The following is a 12224-nucleotide window of genomic DNA, read 5'->3' as shown; positions in this document are numbered from 1 at the left end:
AACAGCTCGCATATTTCATGGCGGAATGCTAAACAGAAGTCCGAATGTGGATTATCTGGCGGCTAAACCGAAAGGCATTTTTAACTGCAGTTTTTGCGAACATGCATTTAATCGCGCCGGGGTTCATGCGGGGTCGAAATGCCGCACAAAGAAACCGGGGTTCATTACCACCCCCCGCCACCACTGCCGCAATCCAAATGCGCGAATAAACAATTTGGAAAGCTGACATAATGCCCGCATTAACCGACAAAACCGACAGCGAAAAATGGCAAATATTTGCGGCGGAAAGTACTCGTATATGTGGCAAATGGTGAGCCGAAATCGGGAAACAGAAAACATCAGTAAAAGAAGCATTCCGAAATAAGCTGAAGAAGGGAAAAAATGAGCATGAAATGCTGTTCTATTTTTGCCTCGGCGGAGGCGGAGGCGGGCGTTCGAGCGGGCGTGCCACCGGCAAACACTGAGTTTGTGCGCCGAATGGAAATATTGCACAATTTTATCTTTATTGCTCGCAATGTTGAATCAGTTGGGATAGTCCCCCGCACAAAGAGCTGAATTCTACAGAGAATCAAATTTATGCACCGCACGAATAATGTCAGTAGGAAATTACTTGACATCAATATGTTTGCTTAAATATTTTTAAAAACTAGATAAAATCTTTTTGGAGACTTTCCCAAACTAAGAAATATTTACCATACTGTTAGCAAAAAAACAGCTGTGCAAATAATAATAACACCACATACTTAAACTTCCTTCAAAAATATTTCGATTCAATTTCAACTATTTAAAAATTAGAAAAATATTTTATTGGAATCTTCATACCTGTGTTTTTAGTCTATATATTTTTTTTAAACCTCATAAAATATTTTTGAGACTATATAAACTTTTCTAAACTAAGAAATTTTTAATGAAATCTAAACTTATAAAAATTGATTACAATAAATGTTAGCAAAAATATTTTATTAGAATCTTTATCACTGTGTGTTCTGGTATCCCATTTCACCCACAAATACTGCGGAGGTTCATCCTATAACGATTGGGCATTGTGATTGATTGATTGCCGCATATTTTTTGGTCAGGCGGTACACCATTAGCCTTTTGTCTCGCCCAGTGACAAATTTGTTCAATTTCCCGCCCATTTATTGTACCGCCTCGCTTTCCGCATTCCGGCACACGGAAAAACGCTCGTCAAGATGCCAGCGTTGTCTCTTGGCAATGACCCAGACCCCCAAACCACTTGAAAAGTTCCCTTGACCATCCACTTTTTCTTGTTTTTGTTTTTTGGCATTGCGTGAAAATTGCTGGGAAATTGCGAGCTCATCGATAAACTCAAGTGGCTAATATGAGTTATCGGAGCCGTTCGAAAAAGACTCTCAAGTGCTCCGTCCGGCGTCAAGTGTTCGCTTATGGGGAGTGCGAAATGGGGGGCGGAGACGCCCGATCAATAACGTAATTCAATTTCAATTGTACGTGAGCAAAAACAAAATGCATTTAAATTTCTCGGCAAATTGAATTAAGTTTGCCATTCGCTGGCAGCGCGACCTTTTCTCAAATTAAATCATAAATTATTTCCGTCAAATGCAAAACAAATGAATAAGGTCGAAGGGGAGGACCGAAACGTGCACAATTTTAAGCTTAACAATTTTAAGCTCTTTTCATTTCGGCCGACTAAATGAATTTCCCGTGGAAGCCCTCAAATGAAATTAAGCCTGCGTGTCCAGTGTACAATGACCCACGTTGCGCGCGGCGTGCCGAATATGAGGAGTATTATAGAGTTCCCTGGGTTTAATATTTTTAAATAAAGCGAGGTAAAGTAGAGTCCATCATTGACAAAAAATATTTTATATTTGTAATCAACTGTCAAAAGTTGTTCATCATTTTACTTTAAAAATTTCTGATAAGTACAACAATTAAATATTTAAAAAAAACGCATCAGTTAGGAGTCATAATAATACAATAACAATACAAACATTTTTGTGATTAGTGGTTAAAATGAGAATTTGGGTGCGAAAAAGCCGAACCACAGCCAGCTGTCGAAAAATAATCCTTGCAAAATAATATTTAAATCAATAAAAGCACTTGGTTTATCATTTTAAATGGTTTTCATTCAATAAACTGGTTAGAAGAGGGAATTTAATAGAGCTAAAAAAGATAGGGTAATCTTTGGTCGAAATAAAATTTGGCTACCGAACATGTGCTGGATCGTTATTTTCCCGGTTCTTTATAAGCATTATTTTTTCCGTCAGCCCATGCAATTAGCAAACAATGCAGGAATGAAAATTCGAGCTTAACGCGTAATATCCATTACGGACATAATGTGAAAAGTAGGGCGAATAAAGGAAGTGAGGATGGAGCAGTAAACCCTTTTCCACCACTGCGAAGAGCCGCAGGAAGGAGAAGAGTTCGGGAAGGAAGGATATCCTGCTCCTGGGTCCGCCGGCCTGCTCATGCATATGAGCATATGTCGGAAATTGTAACGATTACATGCCGGACACACACACACAGGAAATGGCGAAGCCACCCAGCCGCCCACCTTGATCGTCATCGATTGCTTACGTCTCGGGTTGCGCGGAAAGTGTAGCATACATTACAGGGCAAATTTGCTTTTCCACCATCGCATATTTTCATAATAATTACCGGTCATTTCAAGACCCTTCAAAAGCCCCGCAGACAATGATTTAATGCATTTTTAATTAAAATAAATACGTCAAGTGCTGCCGGAATCAATCGCCGGTTGACTCTTGTAATTGAACCCGAAATAAGTCGTTAAAAGTTTGTTTTCCACTACTTTTGTGCAACCGCATTTGGCGCTGGGCAAATCCGGGCGAAATGTTGAGGAAGACGTTGACGTTGGCGCAACTCATTATAAATTTGTTGATGCCGCATATCTTGGGATGCTGCAGGATGGCAGGATAGTTGGATGGCAGAATGGCAGGATGTACTGCGCTCGCTTCCTTTCAGCCATCGAAGCAGAAGGAAAAGCAGAAGCTCAGAAGCTCCTTTCCATTTTGGCTTGTGCATATCAGCAGCTTTTTATGCTTACCGCAGCTGGGAAATGGGGGCGGGGCACTTTTCCGATCCCCCTTCGTTTTCCAGCTGCTGCCTCAACACATTTCATTTTCATCTTTGCTCCGGCAGCCGCAGGGAACTTGTCTAAAAATCACGCATAATTTATTTACCATAAACAAGATGAGGAACAAGAAAAGCCGACGATGGCCGCCTGTCAGCTGGAGTGAGGGGGAGGGAAGCCACAGCCAGAGAGGGACAGCAATAGAGGCAGGGGCGGAGGCCCCCTGCTGAAAAGTATGGCCTGGCATTTTGGAAGCCAGCCCAGATTGCAATAAAAACATCAAAAATGCAACAATGCAGTGGATGGGGGCGGGGAAATGGAAAACGGGGGAGGACTCTGAAAAGCAAGGACAAGCAATCAGCTGAAAAAAAGCAAGGAAAATAAACAAACTAAACTCGATTGAAGCTGCTGCAGTGCAATAAAAATCGCTTTATCTTCATTAAGTCGAGCAAGATATCATTGCAAAAAAATAACACACACTTTTGCAAACAGGCGAAAGAGAGGGAGAAAGCACAGGAGCCACCGCATTGAATAATAAATGCAACGAAAATAAAAATAAGAGCTCTGTGGAGGAGGAGAAAGGCGGAGAAAGCCCAAAGAGGACGACATGGAGGAGAAAGCGGCGTGGGCGTATAAAGTACACGACGCAGGGATAAATGGTGGAATCATGTACACACACACACTCTCAGATAGGGACGTCAAGGATAAAGGTAGCCGGATGGCAGGTGAAGGGCTGAAAGTGGATGCCACATGCATTGTTGTCTCTGTGTGTGTGTCTATCTATATCTGTATCTGTGTGCGGCTTCAACTTCGTATCCTCCAAGGATACTTACCCCCCTTCCCCTTGGCCCAAACTCAAACGAAGCGTTGCGAAATTATTGCAGGGAGCTGCGAAGCGAAAAGCCAGTTCTTAAATGGAATCCACTGGTCACAGCGGCAACTTCCTGGCCAAATTACATTTGGGCTTAATGATCAGGTGGGCAGAAATGAAAGCCACTCAATATTTTCCCCAAAAGGTCAAGCAGCTATTATGGTTATCTGTACTTGAAGAACTCATCGTCAATAATTACAATTAAAAGATAAAATATTTATTTCACAAAACTCTTAGAATGCCTTTAATCGCTTATGGCCAAAGTATGTATTTATTGGTTTATCTTATATTTCCTAAGATAGAAACGCTTAAATTTGTTTTGCATATTCTGATATTTGATCCATTTTATGCAACTCGAAAATGAATTTATTTATCTCAAATGATTTATAACCCTATTTATTTTAGAACGCTTATTTTCATATCCTTGGAAATAAATATGGTTTCCTCACTTTGATATTTGCGTAGGCCTGCAGTATACATACTTTAAAATATTAAATCCCTTCTCCGTACTTTTCCCTCCTTGCAAACTTACATTTACCCAGTTAAGATTTACTTTTACAACCTATTTATTTACTTTGCTTTGAGGGGACCTCTTTTAAGGAGCTATCCCTTGACGTGCTAAGAATGTGAAATTTTCATAGCGTTTTTAAGTACAACCATTATTACTGAATAATTATTCATTATTCAGCTTTCAGCAGAGAGCAGGCAAATCGAAGCCGATTTCTCGCATCCTTCTCGCCTGACAACCTTTTAATATTCCTTGCAGGCATTCGCAGGTTTCCGCTTGATGACGTCGACGATGATACGGATTGAAAATGGGAATGGGATTGGGTATGAGATGGGGGATCCGGAAGGAGGGAATCTACCCGTGGGTGATTGTTCTATGCAAATACTATGGACCATTGGCTGCCGGAGGGCTGTGAAGGGTAAATTGTGAAGTGGTTACAATGCATTTTTATGTGCAAGAGCGCGCGCTAAAAATTTATTGAAAACGAGCAGGAATATTTGCATGAATGAAGATGAACAGAGAGGCGATGCCCCAGATGCTGCAGGTGTGCAGCCAATCAAAAATGCCAACCTTGCAGCCTTGCCTCCCCTTTAAAATCTCCATATTTTCATTGACTTTTCAAGAGCCATAGTATTGATTCGAGGCAATCTCTGATTTCTTGCAGGCGAAACGAATACAGAGCAATGAGCTGGCCGCCATCAAGGTCATCAAGCTGGAGCCCTCCGACGACATACAGATCATCCAGCAGGAGATCATCATGATGCGGGACTGCCGCCACCCGAACATCATCGCCTACTACGGATCGTACCTGCGGAGGGACAAGCTCTGGATCTGCATGGAGTTCTGTGGCGGTGGCAGTCTGCAGGACATCTACCAGGTCACTGGTCCCCTCACCGAAGTCCAGATCGCGTACATGTGCAGGGAGACCCTGAAGGGACTCGAGTACCTGCACTCCATGGGGAAAATGCATCGGGACATCAAGGGTGCGAATATCCTGTTGACGGAGTACGGGGATGTCAAGCTGGCGGACTTCGGGGTTTCGGCGCAGATCACGGCCACAATTAACAAACGCAAGAGCTTCATAGGTGAGTAATAATAATCATAAAAATAAGGGACGATTTGAGAAAACGCCATGTTTTCTGTAGAAGAAAGTTAACGTGAAGTTAAATTGTTCAGAATGAAAAAAAATACATTTCCTCAATGTGACTTTAACTTCAAGAAAGCAAAAATCTTTACAGGTTCTGGTATCCTAATGTCATGTTATGCCTTAAGCTTTTTTTCTGTTAGAGAAACTTAATATGAAGTTAAATTTTTCGGAAAGACAAATTCATTTTCTGTTAATTTTAGGAGAACAAAACCTTTACGAGTTCAGTTATCTCAATGACTTGTTCAGGTTCAAGTTTGCTTTCTGACATAGAAAGTTACCATGAAGTTAAATTGTTCGGAGAGACAAATTTATTTTCCCAATGTGATTTTTGTTTTAGGAACTAGAAAACTACAGATATTGTTATCATAATGTCATGTTGAGGTTCAAGATTGTTATCTGTTAGATAAAGTTAACAAAAAGTTAAATTTTTCAAACAAATTATTTTTCCCAATGAGTTGTTATTTTACGAAAGACAAATCTTTACAGAGTCTGTTTTCTCAAAAACGTTTTGTCGATTTTACGATTTGTACGATTTTTACATCGTACTTATGGTAAAACGCGCCCGTAATATATTAGTACAAATATTTTCAGAGGGTTTAAGTAGTTTAAGGAAGTTCTAAGGAGTTGCAAAACACACACAAAACCACAAAACCACACAAAAAACCAATGTATTTAAATATATAATCATAGGTTTATGGATTTATGCAGACTCAAACAATCGATTTCCAAAAAGTAGACTGCGGAAAATGCTCGCTCAGCTTATTATTTAGCAGCAGGACATCTGCAAAATCGCTTGGCATCAAGGACACTCGCGGGCGAAGTCAGTATTCGAGTTTGAAAGACATTCTGGGCAATGTGGGCGGGGCACGGTGTGCTGTCACACAAAGTGTTTATCATTATGAGACTTCGTTTTGTGGTTTGCACACCGAAGCATCAAAGCAGAAAAATGCGAGTGGAGTGTCCTGACAGCGGCAACAATTGCGTTTAACGCTCCTAAACGCTCCTCGCCCATGGAGCAGCTGTCAGAAATGACAAAGCACAAATAACAGAAGAAAACATGAAAATTAGACAGGGGTGGAAAATCAAGTATACGTCCGAGTGGTGCCTCTCCCACCACTTTAAAATGGTCCAACCCCTGAATGGAATCTCCAATTGAATGCAATTCAATTAGGAGTAGCATTATAATGGCTCCTGCAAGGAATTCTCAAATATAATCAAAAAGCGATGGCGATTCCAAAGGGAACAATTCAATTTGCGGAATATTTCAAATGCAGGCGAACTATAAAAAATATAAGGAGCAGAAGCTGGACAAAAGTAGCCGACCAGCAGGTGGCCAGTCTGGTTCTTTGTTTGCCATCCTTCTAGGATGAAAAAGAGGGAGGAAAAGAGGGAGTTTTCCACCCACCCACCTTTGTTGTCGCCCCAAACTCAAGCACAAAAGCAAATAATTTTTGAAAAATGTCCCAATTGGAGAGTCGACGTCTTAGTTTGGTGGCTACTTCTTTTGTGGGCTGTTCAGCTTCCCGATCCCTTGTAACCTTTCCCTCCAACCACTTCAGGCAAGTATTTGTGTCACTAATAGATTTCAGCTTTTCCTACTTCTCCTGAAGCTTTTCTGCTGCAGTGAGCAGCGCTAAGCTTTTCTCCAAATCCTAGTAAAGAAAATTTCCTAGCAACCTCAGAGAGAAAAGAAGGACTTTTCATAAATACCACGTATTTTGGAGACCTAATTCTCAAAATGATGTGGTTGTAGAACATTTTAAAATATATTTAAAGTCTTTCTTTAATCTTATTTTTTTTCTCACGTTATGTAAATTTTAAATACTTGCCTAGGGCCTTAAGTCGACAATATTACGCAATTTCAATGTAAATAGCAACTTATCAGTCACAGGCCATGTGCGGCGAAAAAAGGGGGTGTAGTTTGTCATGACAACTTGCAATCTTCCGACGAGTAGACGAAGCAGCGATGATTTGCATGAGCTACCACTTTTCCGTCGTCATCGCTGAGACTTTCAACTTTCAAGACTTTGCAAATGAGATTTTTGCGGTTGAGGGTGGCCATCAGTTAAGCCCCTGAAGTTGCCCCACCCACAAGATCCCACTGACCGCCTCACAATTAATTATTTCAAATGCCTGGCTCTGCACTTAATTAAAGTTCTCACAACCCTTCATCGGGCTCGTTGACACTCGCCAGCTAATTAAGTTATGACAGCTGGCTCTCCACTCTTCATGTCCTTAATTTCGCCAAAGAAAGGCTATCCAGCTTTAGAGTCCGGGCGCTAATAAAGTCTAAGCCAAGTTAGAGTTCGTGACATTTTCAGTGAATAGCGGAGGGGCACCATAAAAACCGGCATCTGATTTGATTTCATTTACGCCAAATTGGATTTATCCTGCTTCGACTAAGCACTTTAATTTTTAATGCCGCCTTTTGTCCTTCGAGTCCGTCGTAAAAGCGAAAAGCTGCCATAAAGCAAGCTTGCAGCGCTAATTTGATTTTAGATTTATTTGAATGGACAAGTCCGCTCGTTTGGCGGTGTGTGATTAATGTGCTGCAATTTGTGCAGCGAAAAATGGAAGAAAACAAGGGGAGAAATATATATACAGCGAGGCAACTCCAAGTTTAACGACCTTGAGGTTGCCGGGGCCTTTGTTTCCCCTTGGTTCTTTGTTGCCACTTTTGGCTGCGTTTTCATGACGTTTTCGAGCTGAGCTAGCATCTTTTGTGGCATGTTAGTGACAGGGTTTTGAGGGATTGACGGGAGTCCTTCTGGGGGTAGATGGTAGATGGTGAGGTGCCCGATTGTATAGGAACTGCCACTATCTCCCCCTGTTTGTGTGGAACTGTCAAACAATGTGACGTCCGCTTGCTGTTATCATTCCGAGTGCTCCTCTTCAATCCGGCTCCTCTGCCATTGTAGTTGCTGCCTTTCCCGACGTTGTTGCGACTTCTGTGACAAATGTGGTGATAAGTACACACTCCCACACTCCTGTCTGTCTATCCTGAAAGTCTGCTTGGGAGCACGAGGTCAACCCTGAATCGTTTGTACTGCATATGAGCATAAGTCAATTGCTGAGCTTACATCGATTGTTAGAACGACAGTAAATACTCGTCTGATCCAAGATATGCCAGCTCTTTGTGGCTGCATATTTTCAGGCGAAGTAAGAGCACGCACTCGGAAAAAATCCTGTAAAATTTCAACGATATTCCAAATATGATTTGAACACTTTATAAACACAAGCTTTTTCTGTGCCTTGACAATTCTTTTAAATGTATTACTTTAAATAATTTTTATACTGTTTGAAAATTGTATCTATGGATGTATTATGCATAAATTATAAGTTGTTTACCACTTCATTCTTTTAGATCTTATGGTTTCTTCTAATCTTTAAGTTCTAAGTGTATCTTTTTTAGAGGTTCTTATTCAAATATGCAATAAATCAGCATCCCTCAATATTAAATGTTCGAGAACATTATTTTTACGAATGTTACCTATCCTGAGTCGTGAAGTTCTTTTTCATTACTCCGGTGATGCTTTATTTTCCCAGTGAATTTTCGTCCTTGCAGCCGAGAAAAACAACAGAGGTGGAAAAGGAGTCGGAAAAGGGGGCTGAAAACGAGGGAAGACAGAAGAACACAAGAAGCTGAAGGGGTGGCGACAGCCTGACGCTTTTATTATTCAATAAAAAGGTGCTTACGTTTGTGTTTAGTGTCATTAACAAGTCAATGGCAACACACGATGAGCAGAAACTTCCACCTCGGTGGCTCTGGGCTGAACCGCCCACCCCTGCCACGCCCCCACAACCCCTATGCCGCCCATTCAGCCGCAGTTATGCCATAAAGATGAATATGCGTGTGTGTGTGTGTGTGGGCGGCCTAATGTTTCCCAGTTCGCGAGTTGACGGAAATGCGTCTTGGCATTAAATAGATGCAGCAGCCTAAAAGCCTGCCACCGTTTTTTCTCTCGTTCTCAACATTTGCCATTTAATTCCACAGCCAGTCTCCTTTAATTCCCGCATTTCTTTTTTTTTGCTCCTTTTTTCAGCAATTAACAAAATGATACTTGACTGGCTGTTGTTGCTGTCACTTTGTGGATGAAATTGCTTCCCCCGCACTGTGTGTTTTCTGTGTATCAGTATCAGTATCAGTATCTGTGTGTGCACTGTTTGTGTTGCCCTTTAATTAAAATGCATGCGAAAGTTCAGAGAATTCGCATTGCTCCGATGCTTTCAGTTCAGCCTCCATTCCGCATCACTCTTCCAGATCGAAGCTCAAACAAGAGCGGAAACAATGACGAAGGCCCCGGGCGAAACCGAAAACCGTAACTTAAACTTGGCCGTATCAAAGAGTCTGGCATCAAACCTGATTTTCCACCTTCGTTGTGGTTTAATTAAATTGAAAATACAATTAACTGGCGCGACGACTTCTCATCCACTTGTCAAGAGAGAGGAAAATTAATTTTCTCCGGGCGCCATCCATCCGGGAAACTACTCCAGCAGATGCTGTTACTATGCTTGTTTCCACTGCTGGCTCGGCGAAATTGTTGCCTCGTTGCAACATGGCAACATGGCGTATGAGTAATGGTCGCATTAGCCCCACTCCTCGGGATCATAAAACGTGCGCCCAAAATGAAGAGCAAAATGTGTCGCAAACGCCTTTTCACTCCCCCGGCTTTGATTACCTCGCTCTCTGCATAATTCAGCAATTTGTTTATTTGCACAATTGTCACATTGACGCATAAAAAACGCTAATTAAATTAAAAACGGTTCGCTTTGCCCGGCAAATGAATAAATGAAACCTACATAATCGGCAGCAATGAAATTAAATGTGTGAATGTTGCATAATTAGCTGAGGCAGGCAAAAAAGTGCTATTGATAGCCACCGGAAAATAAATTTCATCATTTAAAATACCTATTTTTTTCTACATTTCTACCCTTTTAGGCACACCCTACTGGATGGCTCCCGAAGTGGCAGCCGTGGAGCGAAAGGGTGGCTATAACCAACTATGTGATATTTGGGCCTGTGGCATAACCGCAATCGGTGAGTAACTCCATTAAAAATTACCACCCTTAAACAATTGGAATTCAATATTTATCATTTGTGCAAAATATTAGTCTATGGATTTTTGGGGAATTAACTAATACTTTACAAACACCAAATGGTCAAACACTAATGAAATTTGATATAAAACGAATGTGCTCAATTACGACTTTTGAGTTTAACATATGTGAAGCAAGTCTATGTTGTTTCTGCCTTTCTTTTTTAATCGACCGAAATTTAGTTGAGTAAAAAATGTTAAAGTATACAATTACTAACAATCTTTGTACTACTTAGTAATGCAGAAAAAATGAAATAGTACAAATAAATATTGGCCTCTCTAATAAAAAGCTCGACTTAGCTAAATATTATGAAAGGCACGACTTTCTTGAAAAATAATTTAATCAGAGTTGAACATTTTAGGTTCGTTGCTGTCAAAATAACTTTTATCTTTAACGTCATTAAAAAAGCATTGTTCATATTAAAAATAAATTTTTAAACAAACTTAAAGAAGTATAATAAATACTATTATGAAAACTATTGATAAACAAAGCAAAAACTGTTTAAACTCAATACGAAATCTTTGCATTACTAATTTTGATTAGCAGTTGATGAAAGACAAAAAGATATGTATGATCATTCATTATAAAATAGTTGAAACTATTTTTAATAATTTAAAGTTTTAATAATAGGAAATTTTATAATCAAATACTCTTTGGCATCTTTCATAACAGAACTCGCTGAACTGCAGCCGCCGATGTTCGATCTGCACCCTATGCGCGCCCTCTTCCTGATGTCGAAGAGCGGGTTCAAGCCGCCCACCCTGAACAACAAGGACAAGTGGAGCCCCACGTTCCACAACTTCATCAAGACGGCGCTGACGAAGAACCCCAAGAAGCGACCCACCGCCGAGCGCCTGCTGCAGCATCCCTTCGTCCAGTGCGAGATGTCCTTGCGGGTGGCCAAGGAGCTGCTGCAGAAGTACCAGAGTCCCAACCCGCAGTTCTACTACTATCTCGATGGCGATGAGGAGGTGAGTGGTCGCCCCCCTGGGCGGAAATGGGGTCAGATAAGTCTGGGGATGGCAGAAGCCACTTGGCACCTTTCCGTAATTTATTTACGCTTTTAGAGGGAGAAGCGGAAAGACCAAAAGAAAGTTTTCCTAAGCTAAAGCTCTCCAAGAACATTTCTGCTCCGGTGCGTTTCGGGATTGGTCAACGATTTAGTGCGCCATTAGACACTTCCAGGAGCCTTATGGCTTAGTCCCCGAGTTCGACCTAATTAATTGGCCGCCGAACTAATGCAGCTGTCTAGACAGCTGGCCCAAGGCTTATTTAACGACACTTGCAAATGCGAAATCGAATTTAAGTTTAATCGCTCGACCAGCAGGGACAACCATTTTAAAGACATTTTCATGGGCTCTCGGAGCTTTGGTGGGTCCCTGTCAAGTCATAAATCTTCAATTTGTTTGGATGTTTTGCAAACTTTTAGCAGCCGGTGGCAAATAAGTTTCCCTGCTCACATTCCTAGCCCTAGATATTCAAATTTTACTTAGCCGGCACCTTTTCTTGGGAAAAATAACGCATCACGCTT

At 41.2% G+C, this 12224-nt stretch overlaps 1 protein-coding gene across 5 annotated transcripts in view; it reads left to right on the top strand.

The window, feature by feature from the left end:
* The window catches only part of LOC119549219 (mitogen-activated protein kinase kinase kinase kinase 5), a 57689-nt gene that overhangs the window by 34158 nt on the left and 11307 nt on the right, over nt 1-12224 (top strand). For all 5 annotated transcript variants that reach the window (XM_037857092.1, XM_037857087.1, XM_037857091.1 and 2 more), the window contains exons 3-5: nt 5114-5534; nt 10536-10634; nt 11366-11664. In XM_037857092.1, the coding sequence (XP_037713020.1) occupies nt 5114-5534; nt 10536-10634; nt 11366-11664 (819 nt within the window). The remainder of the gene's footprint in view (nt 1-5113; nt 5535-10535; nt 10635-11365; nt 11665-12224) is intronic.

This window comes from Drosophila subpulchrella, chromosome 2R, assembly GCF_014743375.2.
Source record: "Drosophila subpulchrella strain 33 F10 #4 breed RU33 chromosome 2R, RU_Dsub_v1.1 Primary Assembly, whole genome shotgun sequence".
Classification (NCBI taxonomy): domain Eukaryota; kingdom Metazoa; phylum Arthropoda; class Insecta; order Diptera; family Drosophilidae; genus Drosophila; species Drosophila subpulchrella.
This window is presented reverse-complemented; position numbering and strand designations above follow the sequence as displayed.